The sequence below is a fragment of the Hemiscyllium ocellatum genome, chromosome 42, assembly GCF_020745735.1.
Source record: "Hemiscyllium ocellatum isolate sHemOce1 chromosome 42, sHemOce1.pat.X.cur, whole genome shotgun sequence".
Taxonomy (NCBI): Eukaryota; Metazoa; Chordata; class Chondrichthyes; order Orectolobiformes; family Hemiscylliidae; genus Hemiscyllium; species Hemiscyllium ocellatum.
In genome coordinates, this window is record NC_083442.1 from 13,637,352 (window position 1) to 13,663,020 (window position 25,669).

The following is a 25,669-nucleotide window of genomic DNA, read 5'->3' on the forward strand; positions in this document are numbered from 1 at the left end:
AATTCCCGCCTCAGGCAACTGACTGTGTGGAGTTTGCACGTTCTCTGCGTGGGTTTCCTCCCACAGTCCAAAGATGTGCAGGTTAGGTGAATTGGCCAGGATAAATTGCCTGTAGTGTTAGGTAAAGGGGTGGCGGGTCGGTGTGGACTTGTTGGGCTGAAGGGCCTGTTTCCACACTGTAAGTAATCTAATCTAATCTTTGTACTGCCCCTTTACCTAAATTGATTCCATTTAGGTAGTAATCTGCCTTCCTGTTCTTGCCACCAAAGTGGATAACCATACATTTATCCTCATTAAACTGCATCTGCCATGCATCTGTCCACTCACCTAACCTGTTCAGGTCACCCTATAATCTCCTAACATCCTCCTCACATTTCACCCTGCCACCTAGCTTTGTATCATCAGCAAATTTACTAATGTTACTATTAATATCATCTTCTATATCATTAACATATATTGTAAAAAGCTGCGGTTCCAGCACTGATCCCTGCGGTACCCCACTGGTCACCACCTGCCATTCCAAAAGGGAGCCATTTATCACTCTTTGTTTCTTGTCAGCCAACCAATTTTCAATCCAAGTCAGTATTTTGCCCACAATACTATGCACCCTAATTTTGCTCACTAACCTCCTATGTGGGATTTTATCAAAGGCTTTCTGAAAGTCCAGGTACACTACATCCACTGGATCTCCCTTGTCCATCTTCAGAGTTACAGCCTCAAAAAATTCCAGAAGATTAGTCAAGCATGATTTCCCCTTCATAAATCCATGCTGACTCTGACCTATCCTGTTACTGCTATCCAGATGTGTCCTAATTTCATCCTTTATAATTGACTCCAGCATCTTTCCCACCACTGAGGTCAGACTAACTGGTCTATAATTTCCTGCTTTCTCTCTCCCACCTTTCTTAAAAAGCGGTACAACATTAGCCACCCTCCAATCTGCAGGAACTGATCCTGAATCTATTGAACGCTGGAAACTAATCAGCAATGCATCCACGATTTCTCGAGCCACCTCCTTCAATACCCTGGGATGTAGACCATCAGGCCCCGGGGACCTCAGACCTAACAATCTCTCCAACACCAATTGCTGGCAAATATAAATTCCCTTCAGTTCAGGTCCTTCAGCCACTGTTACCTCTGGGAGATTGCTTCTGTCTTCCCCAGTGAACACAGATCTGAAGTACCAATTCAACTCTTCTGCCATTTCTTTGTTCCCTGTAATATAATCCCCTGTTTCTGTCTTCAAGGACCTAATTTATCCATTTTTTTCCCCTTTCACATACCTAAAAAAGCTTTTACTATCCTCCTTTATATTTTTGCCCAGTTTACTCTCGTACCTCATTTTTTCTCTGCGTATTTCCTTCTTGGTAATCCTCTGTTGTTCTTTAAAAGCTTCCCAGTCCTCCGTTTTCCCACTCATCTTTGCTATGTTATACTTTTTCTCCTTTGACTTTATATGTTTCTTAACTTCCCTCGTCAGCCACTGCCACCCCTGCCTCCTCATAGGATCTTTCTTCCTTTTTGGAATGAATTGATCCTGCATCTTCTTCATTATACTCAGAAATATCTGCCATTGTTCCTCCACTGTCATCCCTGCTGAGGTATTGCACCATTGAACTTTGGCCAGCTCCTCCCTCATAGCTCCATAGTTCCCTTTATTCAACTAAAATATTGTCACTACCGATTGTACCCTCTCTCTTTCAAATTGCAGATTGAAGCTTATTGTATTATGGTCACTACCTCCTACGGCTCCTTCACTTCGAGGTCCCTGATTAATTCTGGTTCGTTGCACAATACCAGATCCAGAATTGCCTTCTCCCTGGTAGGCTCCAGCACCAGCTGTTCTAAGGATCCATCTCGGATGCACTCCACAAAGTCTCTTTCTTGAGGTCCAATACCATCCTGATTCTCCCAGTCTACCTGCATGTTGAAATCCCCCATAACAACTGTAGTAACATCTTTGCGACAGGCCAATTTCAGCTCCTTATTCAACTTACACCCTACATCCATACTACTGTTTGGGGGCCTGTAGATAACTCCCAAGAGGGTCTTTCTACCCTTAGAATTTCTCAGTTCTATCCATGCTGACTCTACATCCCCTGATTCTAGGTCCCCCACATGCAAGGGACTGAATATCATTCCTTACCAACAGGCCACCCCACCGCCCCTGCCCATCAGTATGTTGTTACGATAGCACTTCGGTTTTGTGAACAAATTGATGACATTGAAATTGTTCTTCTTCGGGAAGAGAAGCTTAAAGAGGGATTTGGTAGAGGTGTTCAAAATTATGAGGGGGCTCAGCAGAGTTGATCGGGATCAATGATTTCTATTGGTGGAAGGATTGAGAATCAGCAGACTTAGACGTAAAATATTTAACATAAAAGCAATGATGTCATGAGGAAAATGATATGTGTAATGAGTGGTCAGGATCTGCAAAGCCTGTCCATGTGGTAGAGGCTGGTACAATTAAGGCCTTCAAGAGATAATTACATGATAATCTGAAATGGAAAGATTGCAGAGGTGGGTGAATGGCATTACAGTGCCACTGAAGAGCTAACATGAACATAGGCTGAATACACAAGTTCTGTGCCATATAAGTCAGATATCACTTCATGACATCACCCATCTCCACTACTAGTTCTCTCTCTTCATCCAGAAGCCTGAACCTATGCACTGAGGACCTTCCACATCTGCTTATTATGTGGTGAAAGTGCTAATTGCCACTGAGCAGCCCTGACAAAGAGTTTCAGCTTGAAACACTGATTTTCCTGCTCCTTGGATGCTGCCTGACCTGTTGTGCTTTTCCAGCCTCACATTTATTGACTGTGACTTCCAGCATCTGTAGTCCTTACTGTCTCTAAATCTGAATGTTGTCTGGGTAATCCTGCATGAGGACTGTTTCATTTGCTGCAGACAGTGAACTTTCCCTTCCTACCTCTGAGCTCATAAGGGACAGTCATTGATGAAGCAGCTAAAGATAGTTGTGCCTGTGGAACTCCTGCATAGGTGTTCTGGAGCTGAAATGATTGGTCACCTCCATTCTAACTCATGATAGACTTAATAGTCATCTAGATTTGTTCAATATTTTTGCATAGGTTGCATGACCCTCTGATATTTTACTATAAATTCTGTGTCTGTCTATTCTCTCTCACTAGCTGCCTGAGGAAGGAATGGGGGATCCGAAAGGTTGCGATTTCAAATAAACCTGTTGGACTGTAACCCAACGTTGTGTGATTTTTGACTTTGTCTACCCCAGTCCAATACCGGCACTTCCACATCATCCAATAACCACAACCATTTTCCTTTGTGCTGGGTGTAAACTTAACCTTGGGATGTTTTCTCTTTGCTTCCCATTGACTTCAGTTTTCCCAGGGCTTCTGTCCTCCTGCCCAGTGAGTTAAGTTGCTTTGTCCACTTATGGACCAAGTCTGTCAAGTGTACAGGAGCCAAGTTATCATAGTGGAAACCAAACTGAACATCAACGAGTAGGTTATTGTTGAAACAAACACCATTTAACAACTCATTCTTTTGGGAGAAAGTGAGAACTGCAGATGCTGGAGATAGAGTTAAGAGTGAGATGCTGGAAAAGCACAGCAGGTCAGGCAGCATGCAAGGAGCAGGAGAGTCAACATGTCAGGCAAAAGCCCTTCATCAGGAATGGGGCTAGTGAGCCAAGGGGGTGGAGAGATAAATGGGAGGGGGTGGGGTGGGGGAAGGTAGCTGAGAGTGCAATAGGTGGATGAAGATAGGGATAATGGTGATAGGTCAAGAGGAGGGTGGAGCGGATGGAAGATGGACACATAGGACAGGTCATGAGGGTGGTGCTGAGTTTGAAGGTTGGATCTGGGATAAGGTTGTAGGAGGGGAAATGAGGAAATTCGTGAAATTCACATTTATCCTTGTGGTTGGAGGGTCCCAAGGCGGAAGATGAGGCATTCTTCCTCCATGTGTCAGGTGATTAGGATTTGGCGATGGAGGAGGCCCAGGACCTGCATGTCCTTGGCGGAGTGGGAGAGAGAGTTAAAGTGCTCGACCACGGACCAGTGCGATTGGTTGGTGCGGATGTTCTAGAGATATTCTCTGAAGCATTCTGCAAGTAAGCGTCCTGTCTCCCCAATATAAAGGAGACCACATCGGGAGCAACAGATACAGTAAATGATGTGTGTTGAAGTGCAGGTAGAACTCTGACGGATGCGGATGGCTCCTTTGGGGCTTTGGACAGAGGTGAGGGGGTTGGTGTGGGCAGGTTTTGCAATTCCTGCAGTGGCAGGGGAAGGTGCCAGAAGGGGAGTGTGAGTTAGTGGGGTGCGTGGACCTGACAAGAGAGTCGCAGAGGGAATTAGTCTTTACGGAATGTAGATAGGGGTGGGGAGGGAAATTTGTCTCTGGTGGTATGTATATGGTGGAAATTAGGGGAAGCCATTTCCGCCACCTACAAACGGACCCACCACCAGAGACTTTCTTCCCTCCCCAACCTTCTCTGCATTCCGTAAAGATCAATTTCCTACATTGGGGAGATGGGACGTCTATTTGCAGAATGCTTCAGAGGTCACCTCCGGGACACCTGCACCAAACATCCCCACCGCCACGTTGCCAAATACTGGACCTCCTTCACCACCAAACCCTTACCACCCAACGCATGGAGGAAGAACGTCTCATCTTCCGCCTTGGAATTCTCCAACCACACTGGATCAATGTGGATTTCACCAGTTTCCTCATTTCCCCTCCTCACACCATATCCCACATCCAGCCCTCCAACTCAGCACCACCCTCATGACCTGTTGTACCCGTCCATCTTCCTTCCCACCCATCCAATCCACTGTCCTAGTGAGTGAAAGTGAACTTGGTTGGGCATTAAGTGACCAGGTTGGAATCACCTGGTTTGATATGCACAAAAACATAGTACAGCACAGGACGTTGCACTGAACATGATGCCAAACTAAACTGATACCTTCTGCTGCCCTTAGTTCATATCCCTCCGGTCTTTGCATACTAAAAGTCTCTTAAATCCCCATGTATCTATATCCAACAGTCCCAGTGGTAACGTGTCGCAGACTCCCCTGTGAAAAAGAAACTTGCCTGTCACATCTCCTTTGAACTTGCCCCGCTCTCAGAACTTTACATGTTGTTGGTCTGCTCTCTTTCCCAAAGGAAATTGGGTCATTGTATTTCTTCAAGGCTGAGTCAGGTTTTTGATGGACAAAAGGAGGCAAGGGGTGGGGACACATGCGGATGACCGTATGATCCATTGGGATGGCATCCTGCCTTTGGTTAGGAATTTACTCTATAAATCGGATGAGTTACGTTTCGCAGTGAAAAATCCGCTGTGAACTGAATGGAACGGAGCGGCAGCGGGGAGCTGGGACTTGAACCCGGGTCTCCGCCTCGCCAGACCGGCGACATGACCACTGCACCACGGTGGCTGCGCGGGTTGCGAGGGGCCGCGGATGGGGAGGATGAACCTGTGAGCGGAGCTCATTGTTTGGCTGAAGGGAGCTGAGGGGGGGGGGGGTGGAGGAGGAGGGAAGAGGATGGGGGAGGAGAGTTCGCCGAGAAGCCGGGGATAGAAGCTGCAGGCGGCTGTTAGCGAGCAGAGCGCAGCCGGGCCCGGGCGGGGAGGGAGCGACAGCGAGAGGATGGCGGCGGAGCTGACGGCTGAGGAGGAGCAGGTCAGTTAAAAAAAGACACTCAATCAGCCCAGATATTATATATAATATAACACCGGTTTGGGTGTTTTTTTAAGGTGGGAAAACCGGGGACGATGATGATCCCCCCCCCCCAGTCTCGGCGGCTGTTTCCACCCCCACCTCCCCCCTTCCCCAGGGGTAGGCCACCGTTGCCACGGCAGCCGCGGCCTATCTGGGCACCGGACTCGGGTATCGCACCCCCCCATCCCCATCCCCACCCCCGGTTAAAATTGACGGCCTGCTTCACCCTCAACAAAAAAAATCAGTTTGTCACGGTGGCCCCTGGCTGACCGTTCCTAATGGGGAGGGCAATAAAATGCCCTGAAAACCTCTTGTCCTGGGGCGAAGGGGGCGATTCCACCCCCCCCCCCCCCATATCCAGGCAGCTTTCCAAATGCTGCTTCACCCTGATTTAATGACAATTCTTTCACTCCCATCCATCAAACTTTTTTTTTGTGTAAAAATCGTCTTTCTCTCCCCTTGTAGGCAGTTCTCTTTTCTGAAGGTCAGATTTGTTTTAAATCTTCTATCCCACCCCCAACTTTTCTGAATGCAGTTTGAGGGGAAAATCCATTAAACCATGGAATTTTTTTAAAAAACAAAGCAAAATCTCCACAGAATCTCAAGGCTTATTGTACAGTCAAGTTTATTCTGTTATCGTGGGTGTCCTGTGTTCCTTATGAGAGCTGCCATTTACCTTCAGGAAGCTTTTGTTCTGAGGCGGTGTCAAGTGAGCAGTCACATCCCAGAGCTAAATGGATGTTAATTTCCAGAGATCCCTCCAGGTTCAGGAGCAGGAGTTTCATACTTGAGAAAGGAAAGCGGTACATTTGGAGAGATGCCATTTCTTTGTAGCAAACTTATCATTTCCAAGCACAGTGTAAGTGGTAGGCTGTGGAAGTTTGGTAGTGAACTACCATTGATATATATGAAAGAGCATTTTGTACAGAATCCATTTTGATCCCTTTTTGAAATCAGTACAGCTTGAGTATGCCATGAGGCATGCATTTTAAAATAATTGATACCTTGCTGACACTGGCTTGTTCAAAACTGTACTTACTGTAAAATATTTTTATCAATTAGTAATAAGAACCCACATATTAACATTCCTTTCTGTTTGCTCCTTTTATTTTTGTGCTACTCAATATGTAAACATATGGCATCATGTGATATGAAACCACGTACACCAGGAAATGTTCTAGTGCCATTGCCTGGTCTTTGCTGAAATGGTTTCTTGCAGGTGGCACACTCTCCAAAATACTGTATTGGGGACCATTGGTGAAGTGAAAAGTGTCTGAAATGACCACATAATTGATCATTGACAGGGTTAAGGTCAGGATCAAAATCAAATCCCTTCCTCTGCCTACCTTTGCTGGGTAGGGGATTTGGATGAAGTGGGGGAGAGGTTCCAAATAATTATTTGGAGAATAACTCTGCTCCTTGAGGTGACCATGGTTTGACATCTTGATCTGTGGGGTGGGAAGGAAATACACGAAACTTAGAGGTGCACAGCATGGAAACAGACCCTTCGGTCTAACTGATCCGCACCGACCAGACATCCTAAATTAACCTAATCCCATTTGACCCACATCCCTCCAAATTCTTTGTATTCATATACCTGTCCAAATGTCTTTTAAGTGTTGTAATTATGCCAGTCTCCACTACCACTTCCTCTGACAGTTCATTTCATACACGCACCACCCTCTGCACGAAAAAGGTGCCCTTTGGATTAATGACATTTTTCAAAGTTCTTTTATACAGCAAGTTATCTGTTCGACAGGATGACAAATTTTTATATCTTCTGCTGAAGTTGCGGAATCCATGGAATTCCAGTGGACTTTCAAATCCACGACTAGAAATAATAAGACAATTCATATAAGTGACAGGGAATTCACGGAAGTGTTAAACTTAGGATTGGTATTATTATCAGCTGAGGATACAGCGATGAGTACTGACGAGAAGGTTGCAATGAGCACCTTTTTGTCATGCTTGCTGAAACAGATTTACATATATTATAGATATGCAAGATATTAATTGTAATATGCTGCACGTTTATAGAACTGGGTAATTAGTTGTGTAGTATTCTAAGATATGTACATGGAAAGCAGTTGGGCATTGTTTGTGATTGTAATCATATTTATAAAATGGGTGGGAGAAATGGTTACACTGCACTGTGTATTTAAATGTTGTTGCCATTACACATTGCTATAGTGAGTTGTAGGACTTGCGTCGAGGTGGACTTGATGATTTGGCAGAGTGTTTATTGACTTGCGTTAGATCCTGGAAAATTTAAAAATTTTCATCCTTGTTTTTAAATTCCACCGTGGACTCAACCCTTATGTTCCATCTCCTCAATCTCATCCAGCAAACAATACACCAACTTTGTGACCATCTAACTCCAGCATCTCGATCATCTCGTTCCACTGTTGGTGGCTGTGCCTTTAATTGCTAAGGACCTAAGCTCTGGTACAGGTCGTTCTGTTATAATGCACATTTCGTCCATGCAATTTCACTGTAATGCAATTGATGAGCTGGGAACACTGTTTCTACAGTGCGACCTTTTAAAATGTGTGTTGGCTGACACGATTACAGTGCTATTTCTAAAGTGTGATTTTTCTGTAATGCAGGGTTGCACAAGAATGCAGCCATCGTGATATGGAAGAACTGACTGTATTCCCTTCCTGCACCTCTCTGGCTCATTATGTATTTTCTTTAAGACACTCCTTAAAATTTTCCTCATGATCAAGCTTTTGGGCATTTATTCAAATATTACCTTATATGGCTTGGTGTCTGATTTTATTCCATAAGGCTCCCATGAACACCTTGTGTAATAGTTTGTTACGAAGCACCTTGGAGCATCTCATGATTGAAAGATGTCATGTACCCATAAGTTGTTAATGAAGGTACTGTATAAATTCTGTTTTTTATTTTGACTCCAAGGCTACAACAATGAGGAGTTTAGATGGAGTCAGGTCATGGAAGAAATTCAGGTATTAACATTACCTGATATAGTTGATAAATCTTTCAGCTGGAAGCCCAGCCTATTGATCCCTGGTGCATCAGTAATAAGTAACAACCGGATCAGGATTGGGCCTAGTTGTGATAAGTCCTATGTTGAACAGCCTGCCAGTGTTCACCCATTCAGACACTGCCAACTAAATGTTTCTTTTGGGGCCAGAATGCCCCTGGTACTATAAAAATAATTTAGAGGGGCCAAGGAAGGGTGGTGAAGATGTAATGTGCGTGTCTGTCAGTTTATTTATTTGCCTCTTGCTTATGGATGTGATATTGCTGGAAAACTGGTGCCCTGTTAATCCAAAGACTGGTAGAATTCTCCTGACCAAGCCTCTAATTGATAGAAAGCTTGTGATGCTCAGTGACACAGAAACATGCTGATCGTCAATCTGCTGCATGAAAGGAACACGACTGCTTCGAAATGCTGTGGGGCTGCTGTCAGTCACAGAAGAGTTGATTTATTCCTTCCTTTTTACTCTAGCTAAAGTTCCTGACTCAATGATTTTGCTGAGCATTTTTACAATACTTTCAGTTAGAAAATTAATCTAGTCAATGCTGGAAGCTTCTGTCTATTGTTTCAGTGAAATTGGCTAATTATTTCATTTTTCTTTTAAAAATGTTAATTTCCTGTCTAGTAGTAACTTTATCCTGAGTAGTAAGTAGTAACTTTATCCTGAGATCTTAGGAATTTGTTGTGAAACGTAACACTTGGTATTCCCTTGGAATCCAAAAGACGGAATAGCAGAATTAGGCCATTCTGCCTAATGAGTCTGCACCACCATTCAATGAGATCTTGGCTGATCTAATAATCCCAACTGCACTTTCCTGCCTTAATACCATAACCCCGATTCCTTTACTAAGTAAAAAGCTGTCTATAGCCACTATGAATATATCTAAGATTACTAGAGCACTTCATAGCGTAGATATGGAGAGATTGCTCCCTTTTGTGGGAGAGTCTAGGAGCATAATCGCAGAGAGAGGGATTGCTCATTTAAGACAGAGACAAGGAGCAATTTTGTCTCTCAGCATCTTGGTAGTGAATCAGTGGAATTCTTTATCTCAGGGGACTGTAATGGTTGGATCATTAAATTTATTCAAGGCTGAGATCGACAGGTTTTTAATCAGCAAGGGAATCAATGGTTATAAGGAATAGGCAGGAAAGTGAAATTGAGGACCATCAGATCAGCCATGATCTCATCAAATGTTAGAGCAAATAGCCCTCCTCTGCTCCTACATCTTCCTGTATTAGCAGATTTCCTTTGTCGGGGATATTATTGAATCAGATTTTTTTATATGCCAGTTGCAGGTAGTTCTATGATCAATATTACTAGTCCCAACTTTTAATTCCAGATTTATTACTTGAATGTCAATTCCATCAAACACCAGGGTGGGATCAGAACCCATATCCCCAGAGCATAAGCCTGCACCTCTGGACTACTAGTCCAGTGATTTGAGGTGTGTGCTCATGTCGGTGGGGTTATAATGCTTGTGGAGTGGCTGCTTTCGGCTGTAGTCATGCAAGGGAACAGTAACTGAGCAAAATCGGAATGTTACAGTGCTGCGGGGGCAGTGTGCCTATCCTTGAGTTGTTCAAGGCTGTTTTAGCCAGACCAGTGGAAAATGTTCTAAGGCACAGTGTTGCAGTGCCGGATAAAATGGGAAAGTCACTGCTGTTACGTGAATAAATTTGCCTTAAAGCCAGTTCCTTTAACCAAATCTGAAATCCCATCTCTTAATATCTTTTCTGTTGGCAGGGCGTAGCCTTTTCTCTGGTAATGTGGTTTGCTTAGAGCTGTTTTTCTGCCTTAGAAATATTAAGATTTACAAGGATGTTGCCAAGGTTGGTGGATTTGAGCTACAGGGAGAGGCTGAACAGGCTGGGGCTGTTTTCCCTGGAGCATCGGAGGCTGAGGGGTGACCGTATAGAGGTTTACAAAATTATGAGGGGCATGGATAGGTTCAATAGACAAAGTCTTTTCTCTGGGTTCGGGGAGTCCAGAACTAGAGGGCATAGGTTTAGGGTGAGAGCGGAAAGATATAAAAGAGACTTAAGGGGCTACGTTTTCACAGAGGGTGGTATGTGTATGGAATGAGCTACCAGAGGATGTGGTGGAGGCTGGTACAATTGCAACATTTGAGAGGCATTTGGATGGGTATATGAATAGGAAGGGTTTGGCAGGATATGGGCCGGATGCTGGCAGATAGGAATAGATTGGTTTGGGATAACTAGTCAGTATGGACAGGTTGGACCGAAGGGTCTGTTTCCATGCTGTACATCTCTATAACTCTAATTATTTTAGGTCTTTTATATCCAGCACCTGAAAAGAATGACCATGGTTAGATTAACACTCCCCTGCCAGCTCAACCAACCCACACCTATATGAATTTTCAGGAGTGAAAGGAATACCAGGAGGTTGTTGACTAGCCAATTAATTGCTTCTGCTGCTATTTCACCCTCACCAGGGAAAGCCTATGACATGTGGGTAGCTCAGCAGCTTTATATTTGAATGTTGCTTTTGGGCTAGAGGGATCAACCTCCTTTTGTGGTCACTGGTGTCTATTGGAGGATCCCCCCCACTCCACTTCTTGAAGATCACACTTGCTCTGTTTACCCTCCCCTGCAATCTTTTAAACCCGGCCCATCACTCTTTCACTTGACCTGACATCTTGATCTAGCTGCTGGGGGAAAAGAAAATGGATTTCATTCCATTTGTTGTCTATTTTGGCTCAGTAGGGAGCCCTTTTGCATATGAATATTGAGGATTCATGTTCTGCTCCAGGAACTTCCGCCAAAAAACCTAGGCCAATACTGCAGTATGGTATCAGGGGAACACTGCTCTGTCAGAACTCCTGTCTCTCAGATTAGAGATTACTTTGAGGCCCTCTGCCTCAGGTGAATATTTTGAAGAGTATATGGGGCTTATCTCTACCCCTTAATCCACATCACTCAAAAAAAACAGATAATGTGCTTATTATCACACAGCTGTTTTGTGAGAGATCTTTTACTGGAAATTGCTGCAACACTTTGTAAGCTCCAGCAGTGACAGTACGTCAAAAGTAGCATCCAATGAGGCCATGAAAGGCACTTTGGAAATGCAAATCTATCTTTCTTTTAATGGAGCATGTGAACAACGCATAAAATGTGTGCCTCAATGATCTTTTTATACTACACTGGATTTAAGAGGTTTGAATAGTCTCCTCAGTCACACAGTTCTTGAAAAGTGGCTGCTCTGCCAGGTTATTGGTTTCATTCTTCATGAGGTCAGCGAATCAATGGCAATGTGTAAAATAACAACATTGACTGAGCTAATGTTTCACTATCATTGTCTGACTGCCCAGATGCCACAACCCATTGACTGGCTGCCTTAGAATGACTGGCAAGCAGTTTCACTACTCCCAGAGTCGGACAGCTGCCTGCATGTTTTCATTCTCACTGCATGAAAATAATTGAACACAAGTGTTCTTATTTGTGCCCAATTACATGGGGAGTTGTCAGTTTCAGTCTGGGAATCTGTGAATGGAGGTGATACAGTTCCTAGTGGCAGAATAACTGGAGACTGAGATGAATTGGTTTGCGGTTTCCTATTGACTGAATGGCCAAATGGCAGCAAAGACCTTGACTTGCCAGTGAGTAATGGATTTAATTGATCAGTGGCTGAAGCAACTGGTAGGATACGGTACAGATTTGGTGCCACGCTGCTCCTCTGCCACTGAGAATAAATTTTTGGGCTTCAGTTTTTTGTAAGGCAAATGTCTGCAGAATGAAATCTGGTTTTAATTGCTCCATACTTGGCAGCTGTGCCTTTAGTAGCTTCAACTGCACGAACCAGAATATCCTCCTCAAACCTGTCTACCTCTTTCTCCTGCTTTCAGATGCTACTTAAAACCTACCTCTGGAAACAAGCTTTTGGTCACTTGTCCTAAAATCGTTTTGACTCAGTGTCACATTCAGCCTTGAGGCACTTGCGTTAAAAGGTTTATATAAGCTAGTTGCAGCTTTCAGGTCCAGCTTGACCTGGGCCATCAGTGCACAATGCAGTGCTGTCTGTTCTGATTCATTTTTGTTTAGGAGCAATTTCTGTAATGCCTCTTTCTAAATTGATTTTTTTTTCTTGTGTGCAATTGAATATACTTAGAACAAAGAGTTTTCATCCATATAGCACCTTCAGACATCTAAAAACATTTTACAACCAACAAAACACTTGTGTAGTATTATCGTAGTTGTTTTGTAGGAATTGTGGCAACTAGTTTGTACAGAGTAAGCGAGGCAACAGCAATGTGACAATGACCAGGTGATTTTTTTTTAAATGTGATTTTTGAGAAGTACACGATAATTCACTAGTGGCCAATCTATAATTGTTAGTAAAAATTAACCTGTACCTCGTGAGATTAAGTTTTAATTGTTGGTTTTATCATTTGTAATCCACCTTTGTCTTAAAACAAATTAACTTCTATCTAATCCGATCAAAATAATTACCTGCTTGCAGTGTGTCTGAGGTTATGTTTTGTCATTTGAGGCAGATATTGGGATATATCAGAAGGTAAAAAGGGCAGGGTTTTGGGAGAATTTGGAGAGTTTCTAAGAAACTATTACCGAATCAGGAAGGAAGCATTTTTTTGGTTAGACTTGGGTAATAAATAACTTTGTATTTTTTTTAATGTCCACAGCAGGCACATAGATATGGTTCAGAGAAACAAATTTATGAAAACAAATAAATTAACATGTTATGGAAGTACAGCTCTTTATTGTCCAACTGCTTCACATGTGGCTTTTTATAGTGAAGGCGAAGGATGATCTGTACTAGGGCACAAAATAATTTTTCTTTTTTTGATGACTCCCTTCTGACCTGGACTAAAGGCCTTGCAAGTTGGCCATTGGTGGCTCTGCTTCATGTTGGCTGTCACCCAAGTCAGATCTCATTCTGAAAAAAAGGTCCTCACCCAGTGACTCCTTCAACGTCAGCACTGACTGGCTTAACATATTATTGTTCTGAGTGAGCCAATCAGTAATAAACCCAGGAGAGACCCATCCTGTGATTTCAGCAAAAAGCTCTGCCCCTCACATTTATGGACGTGACTTTTCTCCCGTTGGTCACAATTTTGGGTTAAGTCTACCTGCTACTGCCACGTTTTGATCATTGATCTACAGTTTTAGTCCAATGTTTTATCCTATGTCTGGACACAGTATATTTAGCCAAAATGTTTTTCATAAAATATGCAGTGCTGTTGGTTTAAAGCATTCTTTAAAACCTGATCAAACTTAATAAAAACTGAAAGAACTGCAGATGCTGTAAATCAAAAACAAAAACAGAGTTGCTGGAAAAGCTCAGCAGGACTGGCAGCATCTGTGAAGAGAAATCAGAGTTAATGTTTCAGGTCTGGTGACCCTTGCTCAGAACCTGATTCTGGCAAACTTGTCTGCTTTCCTTCTGGAGGCTGGGGTGCAGTGCTGGGCGGTCATGTTCTGTACTTTTCTGTTTGTTCTGGGTTTCTGGGGAAGTATTTTGTGATAGCAACATCCTCTCCTCCTTGTTGCCAGATATTTAAAGCCTATGTTGGCCAGAGTTTCTTTTCCATGTCCTAGTTCCTGGACGTGCCATTGGATTCGAAGCCAGGAGGAAACATGATTGCTTTGTTGCTCAGCTTCTGCAGTTGAATAGCATGCAAGTGCTGTGTGACAGCAGTGATGATGTAGATTACAGCATCTGTACATATGGGATCCCCCTCCCCATCCTTGCCATCATCCTGAGATGCAGACACTGGTCACTTCCTCATCACTCCTTGACATTTTGGCTGAAAAGTAATGCATGTCTTGTGTAATGTAAAACAATGTGTAATCACTGGCATTAGTTAAAACTGTATTGTGAGTTGTGTCTCAGTGGGGAACATTTGTGTTTGAGTTACAAGGTTATGTGTTTAAGCCTCACTCTGTGTCTCTGTTTTGAAGCAAAGTAGACAAGGTCTCCGTGCTGCCCTGATCAATACTTATCAAAAGAGAGGTGCAGCACAGGAACAGGTCCTTTGGCCCTCCAAGCCAATATGCCAATCACCATTCCCCCAACTAAACTAAAATAAAACCAAACCTTCTGCCCTTGTTTGGTCTGTATAGCCTCTGTTCCTTCCTACTCAGTGGCAGTGTGTTCCAGGCTCCTACCACACACTGCGTGGAAAAACATCCCTCACACCTCTCCCTTAAACTTCCCCATCTTACCTTGAACCTGTTCCCCCTTGTAATTGAAACTTCAACCCTGAGAAAAAGCCTCTAACTATCCCCTTATCTACGCCTCTCATAATATTGTAGACCTCAATCAGGTCTCCTCTCAGCTGCTATCTTTTTAGTGAAAACAATCCTAGTCTTTTTAACCTTTCCCCATAGCCAATGTCTTCGAGACCAGGCAACATCCTGGTGAACCTTCTCTGTGCTCTCTCCAAAGCTTCCACATCCTTCTGGTAGTATGGTGACCAAAACTGCACACATTACTCCAAATGTGGCCTTGCAAGGGATATTTTTATTGCTGCAATATGGCTTGCCAACTCTTGTACTCCATGCCCTGGCCGATGAAGACAAGCATGCCATATGCCACCTTAATCACGTTGCCCATCTGTGTGCACGCCCAGATCTGTCTGTATGTTCATGTTCCTAATGGTTCTGCCGTTTACAGTGTGGTTCACACCTCAATTTGATCCTCGGAAATGCATCACTTTGCATTTGTCTAGATCAAACTCCATCGGCCATTTCTGTGCCCAAGTCACCAGTCTGTCTATATTCTGTTGTATCCTTTCACAAATTTCGGTACTGTCAGCAACTCCACCAGTTTTTTGTGTCATCTGCAAATGTATTAATCTGATCACCTACATTTTCCCCCAGATCATTTATATATACTAACAACAGAGAACCTAAGACTGATCCCTGTGCAACACCACTAGTTAACGCTCTCAATTCTGAAAAACACCCTTCTGTTGCTACCCTCTGTCTTCCATGACCAAGCCAGTTTTATATCCATCTAGCCAGCCTACCCTGAATCCCATGTGATTTCAATTTTTGTACCAATCTGCCTCATGGGACTTTGCCAAATGCCTTACTAAAGTCCATTTAAGCTTACATCCGCAACGCTTCCCTCATCAATTGTCTTTGTCACCTCTTCAAAAAGAATTCAATCAGATTGGTGAGACATGACCTTTACCCACCCCCAACAAAATCATGCTGCCTGTCACTAACTGGTTCATTTTCTTCCAAATGTGCAGATATCTGGTCCTCAGTATTTTCTCCAAGTGCTTCCCCACCACAGACATCAGGCTATCATTTCCTGGATTATTGCTGCTTCCTTTCTTTGGCTAACAACATTGCTTAAACTTCAGTCCTCTGGAGCCTCTCCTTTGGACAGTGAGGATGTAAATATATCTGCTAATGCCCCAGTTACTTCTTCCCTTGCCTGTCACAGTAACTTGAGATAGGTCTCACCTGGCCCTGGGGACTTGTCTACCTTCATTTAACATCAGAAAAGCAGACTTTCGGGTAACTTTCACTTAGTGGGAGTGATCTGCATGTTGGCCTATCTCTTAAAGCGGCTACACTTTACAAAAGCACTTTGTCTATAAAACTCTTCAGAACATTGAGTTAATGAAAGATGAATATGTAAGTGCAAGTCTTCCTTTGAATATTATTGACCAGGTTGTTTTTATCTTTCAGTGCTAAACATGTTCTGGTGTTTGCATGGTAAAGTTGCTGCAGTTTTTTCAAATTGGTAAATGTCTGCTGACATAACTTCTGTATTAGCAGCATGTTCGTGTTATACCTTAACTTGACTAACTTTTTAACAATATCTGACTGTCTATCTAGCACATCCATCAGTGTTTAAGAGATGGACATCCCATGTTTTATCATACAAATTCGGATTCAGTCAAGCAAAAAAAAGTGAAATTTTTTAAAATAGAAAGCACACCTCCAATGAGTGGAAGATCCATAGAAAATGACAAGAACCCTTTGCACTCGAAACATGAGAATTTGAATTTGTGTGAGTAAGTATTTGAGTTAATCATGCTAACCTGCTGAGTTTGGTTTGAAGCTGCAGAAGGTAGGCAGCACTGTTAAACTTTATGTAGATTGGTGTTTTACAGGTGTCATATCCAAAGGCATTGAAAAAATGTAGGTGTCTGTAATGAATTGTTCTTGTTTTAAGAAACTAAAATGTGTTGTTTGCTGGATGGGAACATATATTGAAGACCCAGCCGTGAGGAGGTAGTTTTGATACATTGCGGTATATTGGAGTGCTCGGACTGTACAGATTGCTAAGTCATAGATTAGCGTGTGGTCCTTTTACAGATCGTTATCTTGCTATTTTGTGGGTGATTTTGAGTAGAGCCAGGTGCTTCCTGCTCAGAAAAATTGTCTCTTGGGTAATTGGGGGATGGTGTCAGCCTTTTCTGAGTCAGTTTCAAGTTGTTGAAGGTTTCATCATTGACTGTCTGCCCTCTTGGGGCCAGGCATTGTGGGTGGGTTGAAGATGAAAGGAGTCTGAGGATGGGTTGAGTAGGGCCTGTACTGTTTGGAATTGAAGCGAATGAAAAGCATCCTTCTTAAAACATAGAAAATTTTTTTATGTACCTGACAGGGCAGAAAAAAAGTATTTTCCCCTTGAGGCACAGTTGAGGGTCAGAGGGCATAATCTCACAATAAAGTGTCTCCCAGGTGTGGCACAGATGAGGATTTTTTCTGAATGGAGTGAATCTGTAAAATTCTGTCGAGGTTGTGTCTTTAAGTGTACTCAAAGCTGAGACGCACAGATTTTTAATCAGTAAGGAAAGTAAGGCATATGGGAAAAGGCAGGAAAGTGCAGTTGAGAATTATCTGATCAGCCATGATCTCATTGAATGATGGAACAAACCTGATTGTGCTGAAGAGCCTCCTTCTGCCGCTATGACTTGTAGTCTAATATCTTTCCTCTTTTCCCAATCCCTTCTCTCTCAAAACCAGACTGAAGTGTGATAATGTACTGAACATCTGAATAGCACTTTCATTTATATTTTTAGACTAGTTACAACTCAGAAGGAGACCACAGTATCTGTGCTGACTCCCTTTCTGCCGAGTTAAAGAAAACACTAACCTCATTGACAAAACATCTTACTGTGGATTAGTCTTGCTACCATGCTGTAAGAGATAATCACTCAGTCAGATCTAACCCTTTACACAATCGTCTGAGCAGAGAAACTAAACAAGGGCAGCCTTTGCAATGGCAGTGACTGGGGGTTGTGTAGTGCTACCTTACTGCAAAAGATAACCACATAGGTATTTAAGCAGAAGGTAGGGGGATTTATGTTGTGTACAGTTGGAGAAATAAACACATTTAGTCCATTAGTTAATTGGGTCATGAATGATCTGTATCTTAACTCCATTTATCTGCCTTGCTTCCATATGCCTTAATACCTTTGCCCAGAAAGTCTGTTTTGATGTTTTCAGTTGACTGTTGTACCTCATTCCTCCCACTTAATCTCACAACCTTTTGGAAGAACAGTATTCTGGATTTCCTTTGTGTGAAGAACTGGTTCCTGACATCATCATGTTATAAAACAATTCCTTAAAACTCATTTAAAAACACCTTAAAAATTAATGTTGAAATTAGAGTCATTAGGTTTCAGGCTTCCCTTCAGGCCATATTAGATGATGACAAATGATATCCCTACCAACATAACTAAACCATCAGCTTGGACTAGAACCTGCAAATCTTGCAAAGAAAACATGGATGCACTCACTGGATTGTGAGATGTTATCTCAGCAACTTCTTGCTTTCCTGTTCTAATTTTGACTGAGGCCAGAAGAATCTGAATTAGATTTTTATTTTGAAAAGTAACTAAAAATGATTTGCTGAATAAACAATTTACAAATTCAGTCAAGGTTGTAAAGAGTTTGCGTTATTGTAGCATTTGGTCATGCCCTCAAGACATTATTAAGGACTTTAAAATGCACTACATTTTGAAGTGCATTCCATTATATTGTAGGTGAATCAGCTCCCAATTTATACAAGTCAAGGTTCTCAATAAATATCGAGGTGGCCCTTCTGGTTATGTTGCCCAGGACTCTAAGTTGTCCTCCATTCTCAGGACATTTTGTACTGTTGAGCAGACAAATTTTAAAAGGCTTGTTCTTTTTTAAGGTTTGCAATTTAAGATTTGCAATGTATGGAGCTTGCTAAATAGGTGACACAGTGCAGAAAAAGCTATTTGGTTGGTCCCTAAAGGTGCACTAATCCCAATTTCCTGCATTTGTCCCATATCCTTGAATGTTGTCATATTTGAGATACTCTTTCAAATATTCTTTAAAGGTTGTAAGGTCTCCAGCCTTCAGGCAGTGCATTCCAGATTCTCATCATATGCTGAGAGAAAAAACTTTCTCCCGAATCTCCTGTCCCTTATCCTAAAACTGTGTCCCAAGGGGAATAGCTGCTCTCTATTCCTGTCTGTATCCCTCATAATCTTGTACACCTTAATCATGTCCATTCTCAGTCTTAGTTCCTACCATAGCGTGCCTCAGAGTCATATAAAGAATATTTAATAGCTTCCTGTCTTGCACCATGATCACTGGATGTGATGTTATGCTATTGCTGTTGCTGAAAGATACTTGTTTGATTTAAAGGAGATGTGCGAGGTAATTTTTTTTCACAGAGGGTAGTAAGTGCCTGGATCACACGGCAAGGGAGATGGTGGAAGCTGATATGGTAGCCAAGCTTGAGGTATTTAGACCAGAACAGACAGAGAATAGAGGGATAGGGACCACATGCAGGCAGATGGGATTAAGTTAGAATAATGTCATGGACTGCACAGATATGGTGTGCCAAAGGGTCCATTCCTGTGTTTTTTCTTTTTATTGGTTTGCATCATGTAAATCAATCTTCTGATCATTGAGATGCTATAAAACATTGGCTTTAGTAGAGGCAGTTGCAGAAAAATATAGTTAGAATAGTTGAGGTTCTTTAATTGCTGTTGGAGGTTTATGGTATTGACAGTCATCCCTTTGTTGCAGAGGCTATAGTTTCTAGCTATTGGTATCTTTCTGCCTTGACCTAGCATGTTATTGCAATGGTTGGTTCCTTGCTAAGTTTGTAAATAAAGCTCCTCCATCTTCCTTGGTCATCAGAAAAAACCCCTGGCAGACTCAACAAAAGATATGTTCTGCACCCCTGCTCTGCTGTGCTGACTTCCATGTCCCCTCTGCCACTACTCAAGCATATGAGAGATCCAGCCTGACTGGACAGGCAGCTTCTCTCCAATTCTATTTTGTTTTTTAGGATGAATTTATCTGCTATCATTTTTTAGACTTAGATTAGACTTACAGTGTGGAAACAGGCCCTTCGGCCCAACAAGTCCACACCGACCCGCCGAAGCGCAACCCACCCATACCCCTACATTTACCCCTTACCTAACACTACGGGCAATTTAGCTTGGCCAATTCACCTGACCCGCACATCTTTGGACTGTGGGAGGAAACCGGAGCACCCGGAGGAAACCCACGCAGACACGGGGAGAACGTGCAAACTCCACACAGTCAGTCGCCTGAGTCGGGAATTGAACCCGGATCTACAGGCGCTGTGAGGCAGCAGTGCTAACCACTGTGCCACTGTGCCGCCCATCATGTTTATCATGGATGGTATTTTGACCCATACAGACCAAAAGGTAACAGCCTAATTATGGTTTCTGATGAACCACTTGATCTTAGCTGGAGTAGTATAGAGTTCTTCTTCAGACCACTTACCACCTCGTCAGAAGGTGTGCGAAGAGCTACTTCGCTGAAGTTTCTCACTCGGAGACCAATAAAATTTCTGTTCTATCCAACAAAAAAAAGAATCTAATCAACTGATAAACTGTACTTTTCGGACAATCTTTTTTTTAAGCAGGAAGTTAGGGTTAGTTCAGAGAATACAGGATCAGCTGGGTTCTGCTTTGGCTATCTGTACCTCCTGTATTGGCCAAGAACACAATCAGTGCATGAGTCACATACCTCGAGGTGGTAGAGCCTTGACATTCCTTGTCGTTGCCACTAAAAGACAGTGAATGTTTTCTTTTCATTCTGGTTCATTGTAATTTGGCTGCTTGTGACTAGGCCTGTGGGTGATGCATCTATCAATTACTGTTCTGGGAAGCCCAGGCTGCAGTGTGGTCAGTTTGCAGAAAATGTTCAAGGTCATGTGGCCAGGAAATTAGTGTTGCAACTATGTTTTTTTTTCAGAAATCTGGGCAGAAAGTATTTTGAGGTTCATCTTTACACATCATAAGGGATGTGGAGAGGGGTGTTGCCTTTCTTTAGAAAAAAATCTTACTACTTCCCAATTTATTTTACATGAGCAGTTTTGTAAAATGAATCATATTGTACAACTGTGCAAGAAAACCCTGATGTTCAGCTTTTTGCAGTAGAGGATATTACTGCTCCCTGCTGTCATTGATGTTCTTATTTTGGTTTCCCCATTTTAAAATTTTATCCCTGAGAAAGGACGTTATTAAACAGAAAAGGGTATGGAAAAGATTTACAAGTATGTAACTGTGACTGAAGAGTTTGAGTTATAAGGAGAGGCTGGATAGGCTGGGTCTTCTCCTCTTTAAAGAGTAGAAGGCTGAGGGACGAGCTATAGAGGCTTGTAAAATCATGAGGGGCATAGATAAGATGAATGACCAAGGTCTTTTCCCTGGGGTAGGGGGATACCAAAACTAGAGGGCATACCTCTAAAGTGAGAGGGGAAAGATTTAAAAGGGACGTGAGGGGCAATGTCTTCGCACAGAGGGTGGTGAACTGCAGAGGAAGTGGTGGTGGTTGATACAATTAGAACATTTAAGTGGCATCTGAATGTGTATATATGAATAGGAAGGGTTTAGTGGGACTGGGTCAGGTTGGGATAACTGGTTGGCATGTACAAGTTGGACCGAAAGATCTGTTTCCCTGCTGTTTGACTCTATGCATTATAAGCCAGCCATCAGCTAACTGACTCGAGACCACTTGCATGAATAAGACTGTGCCCCTCTGATCTCGATAATGGAGTTTGCACAGAACCTAAGAATATTCATCAGAAGCTGCCTGCCATTCTGACCCTCTGTTGTGGGCTGGTAATGCAGTGCAAGCAGAAAGTGTTTGTGATGCATTTTAGTTCCTCAGGTGTCTCCACATCAGTAAAACCAACTTGCATTCAGTCTACCGTTCATTTGGACTGCAATAATTGGAAACCTTGTCAGGCAAAAGAATGCGCACTGAATTTTGTGAGGCATTTTGTGATAGAATCCTTGCAGTGTGGACGCAGGCCATTTGGTTCATTTGAGGCACACCAGCCCTCCAAACAATAGCCTGCTCAGACCCATCCCACTACCCTAATCCTGCATTTCCCAGGCTCATCCACCTAACCTGCGCATATTTGGACTGTGGAAGGAAACCAGAACACCCGGAGGAAAGCCAGGGAGAATATGTCTGCCCAGTCGGTTGCCTGAGGTTGGAATCGAAACTGGATCCCTGGTGCTGAAAAGCAGCAGTGCTGGCCATTGTGCCAGTCTAGTGATTGCCGCTTCTGCTGCATATTCTTTTGTCACCTTTCAGGTTTACTTCAGTCAATGGTTATTTTCAGGTTCTGTGTATTTCGAATAATTGCAGCTTTTTTTTGTGCTGACTAATTAATTTGCGTGAGATGCTGAGTGACACCAAATTTTTTCAAGCCAAATAAGCTCATTGAGTAACGAGAACCTCAAGTTTCTGCTTTGAGTGGAAGGAACTAGATAGGACAAAATTATTGATCAAAGGAGATTCTTGTTCAAAAATGGAAACCTTTCTGCTGTTGCTGAGCTGCTTTATTTGGATAAAAGAGAAGTTTCAGTTTTCTGTTGTTAGTTTGAAACTCCAGAACCAAACATTGAAGAATGATGAGCAGCTACATTTTCTTCCTCTACAGAGCTTCAGCTTGTTAGTTTAAAAAAACACACTTGTTTAGTTATGAACAGAAATCACATTACTCCCACTGGATATTGGGGAGAGTGCTCTGATATACTGTCTGAGGGTGTTATCACTTTTGATTTTGAAAGTGCAGTATTTCTCCAGTTATGAGTAAGATATTTCACATGTTTTGGTTGTGGGGGCACGTGAGTCATACTTGTGGTTCTGTGTTTTAGGCTGGAAGTAACAACTTAAAATCAACGAGGCACCATCCCTCCCTTGAGGCACACAACCAATTCATGCTGTATTGCTTCTATTCTTGGACCCAAATGCTGTAAAAGAACCAAATGTTGTGCGTCCTTCAGACTGAACTACTAATCCTAAAGACCACCAGCAAAATGGCCAGTAGAAAGCTAAAACAATCAGAGACCCTACAACTCTTAGTTCTCAGATCAGTGATTTTCTTTTGTGTTTCTGATCAAGACTTTGTTGTTCATGAATCAAGTGTTTGGAAGTTTGAGAGAGTGTTGGGGGAATGTGGTGAATGGAAAGGAGTTATGTTGCTCCTACTGTGTTTCTTTGCTTCACCACAGCAACTGTCAAAGCCCTGCAAAAGGCAAACATCTTAATTGTGAATGTGGTGAACATGAGAGAGAGAGAGGGAAATGAAAAAGGCTCACTAATTTGCAGCAATCTAACGTGAGATCAGGTGTAACAATACCATGGACATCCAAGGGCACATGTGGTGAAGAGTAGTCTCTCTACCTCTGAGCCAAGAGACTCAAATTCAAGTCCCAACTGCTCCAGTAACATCTTTGAACAAGTCGACTTAAAATATAAAATAGCTGTCAGAGGTTCAAGGAACATCATGCGGTTATAGTCATACAATTTAGGGAATGATACACTTTCATAGTCTGCACGTACATAATTGGATAAACTATTTTGGAGACTGTGGAAGAAGAAAATCAATACTGAACATAAATGCCCTTAAAAAATCTCACATTTTCAGTTTTCTGCCTGTGGTTTGTGAAATGAGCTATTTGATGCTGGTCCATTACGAGATTTGGGTTAATAAAGAACTTGTTGTGTAACGATTAAATTGTGTTGAATTAACAGACTTTATTCTTGTAATTCAATATTGTGAAACTTGGGTCCAACACTTCTCAAAGCACTGTTTCCTGAATAATTCTTTGGTCAGCATCTTGCAGTTTATCAATGTGTTTTTGAACATTTAATGTTGCCAGCAATTTTCTGAACAAATTTCTCTGAACTGATAGACTCCCCATGGATTTCCACCCCTTCAACTGTGAGATTAGCATATTGGTAGCAGGAATTGTAAACTGCAGATTATTTTGCAGGAAGTATGTGTGTGCATTAGCTTTATTTCATTATGATGGTTTCAATAACAATATTTCCTGATGGGGCAGCCATTTTGAAGACTACATTTAATACTATGTCCTAAGTTTTGAGCAGGAGTTGGAAAAATTGGGATCGGTGGGCATGGTGGCGAAGAAAGTGGGAAATAAGCACAGGAATTAGCTTTTTAGACCACAGAGCCTTTGCGCCATTCAATGCGATCAGCTCCCCCAATGCTTAGAAGTTGAGCTTTCCATGTCTAATAACACAGGCAAACAGTGTGCGGGCTTAGATCTTATTTCCAAAGCTGTTTTTTTTCCCTCAGGAGAAGGTCACAAGCTAGTTCGCCACTAGATATGACAGCTTCAGGTAGGTTACTGAACATCAAGCATGGCTGACCAGGAGACTGATGTACTGTTTAACAAATTCCATTGGTATAGTGGAAGGATTACCATATTGACGATCATCTGTTTGACCATGTTATGAGTGCAGTTTCTGTTGTTCCTTGATTGGGACTTGAAACCGAAAGTTTCTGGTTAACCGGTCAGAATGCTACCCTCAGGGACCTGTGTTGTAATGCTCGATTCTGTTTAAAGTCAAAAATCTATATTGACTCAGCCTTAATTATATTTAGTGACATGGTCTAGTGCTGGGTAGGTGACAGAATGCTGAAGGTTAGCAACCCTTTAAAAGACAAAAGTCCTTCTTGTAGCTATCTTTTAACAGGAAAATCATATTCTGAAACGGTGTCCATTAGTACTAGATTCTCTTCCGAGGGAAACATACCTTCTCAGCATTTATCCTGTCAAGTCTCCAAAGAATCGTTTTCAATGAGGTTACTACCAATTTTTCTAAACTCCAATCAGTACAGACCCTACCACCCCAACATTTCCTCCTGAGGCAAACCTTTCCATCCCAGTAATCAGTCTTCTGAACCTTCTCTAAAGCATCTACTATACAAGTGTATTCCTTCTTGAAGAAGACCAAAACGGTACGCAGTTCTTTAGGTTTGATTTCACCAACAGTTGTACTTTTTTTTTAACTGGATACTGCAAATGCTTTGGATCCTGACCACATTCCACTATAGTACTGTAAACATATGCTTCCAGAGCTAGTCATGCACTTCACTAAGCTGTTCCAGTACTGCCAAAATTACACCACTTAAGTGCCTGGTACTGTTGGAAGTTCCTGGATATGACCTGCTCACAAAAAGCAGGACAAATCCAACCCGGCCAGTCACTGTCCCATCGGGTTACTCTTGAGTATCAACCATCTAATGGAAGGGGTCACTGAGAATGCTATAAAATGGTAGTTACTCAGCAATAATCTGCTCATAGATGCTCAGTTTGGTTAGTCATGGTTACTCAGCTCTAACCTCATTTCAAGGGCTCTTGAGTCTCTGTGGTAGTGTTCCTTCCTCTGGACCAGAAGGTCTGTATTCCATGTCATGACATGTCCAACCTCATTACAGTATTGATTAAAATTGCTGTGCTTGATATCAAGGATGCAATTGAGTGAATGTGAGATCCAGGAGCCCTAGCAAAATTAAGTCAGCGGGTTTCAGAGGACTGGGGATTGCTGGGGTGAGTTTAGAGGTGGGGAAGGTGAGGTGAAGAATTCTCCAGTTGTTGGAACCATAACTGGCACAAATATAGACAGTAATGGTTATTGAAGGTAAGTCATCTCCATTCCATGACATCACTCCAGGACT

General features: G+C 42.5%; 1 protein-coding gene across 1 annotated transcript in view; it reads left to right on the forward strand.

Annotated features, from left to right (window-relative positions):
• The first annotated feature begins 5,563 nt into the window (after positions 1 to 5,563).
• Positions 5,564 to 25,669, forward strand: part of ptpn9a (protein tyrosine phosphatase non-receptor type 9a) — a 218,168-nt gene continuing 198,062 nt past the window's right edge. Inside the window, exon 1 of the mRNA XM_060853564.1 lies at positions 5,564 to 5,669. Coding sequence (XP_060709547.1) covers positions 5,637 to 5,669 — 33 coding nt within the window. The 5' untranslated portion in view covers positions 5,564 to 5,636. The remainder of the gene's footprint in view (positions 5,670 to 25,669) is intronic.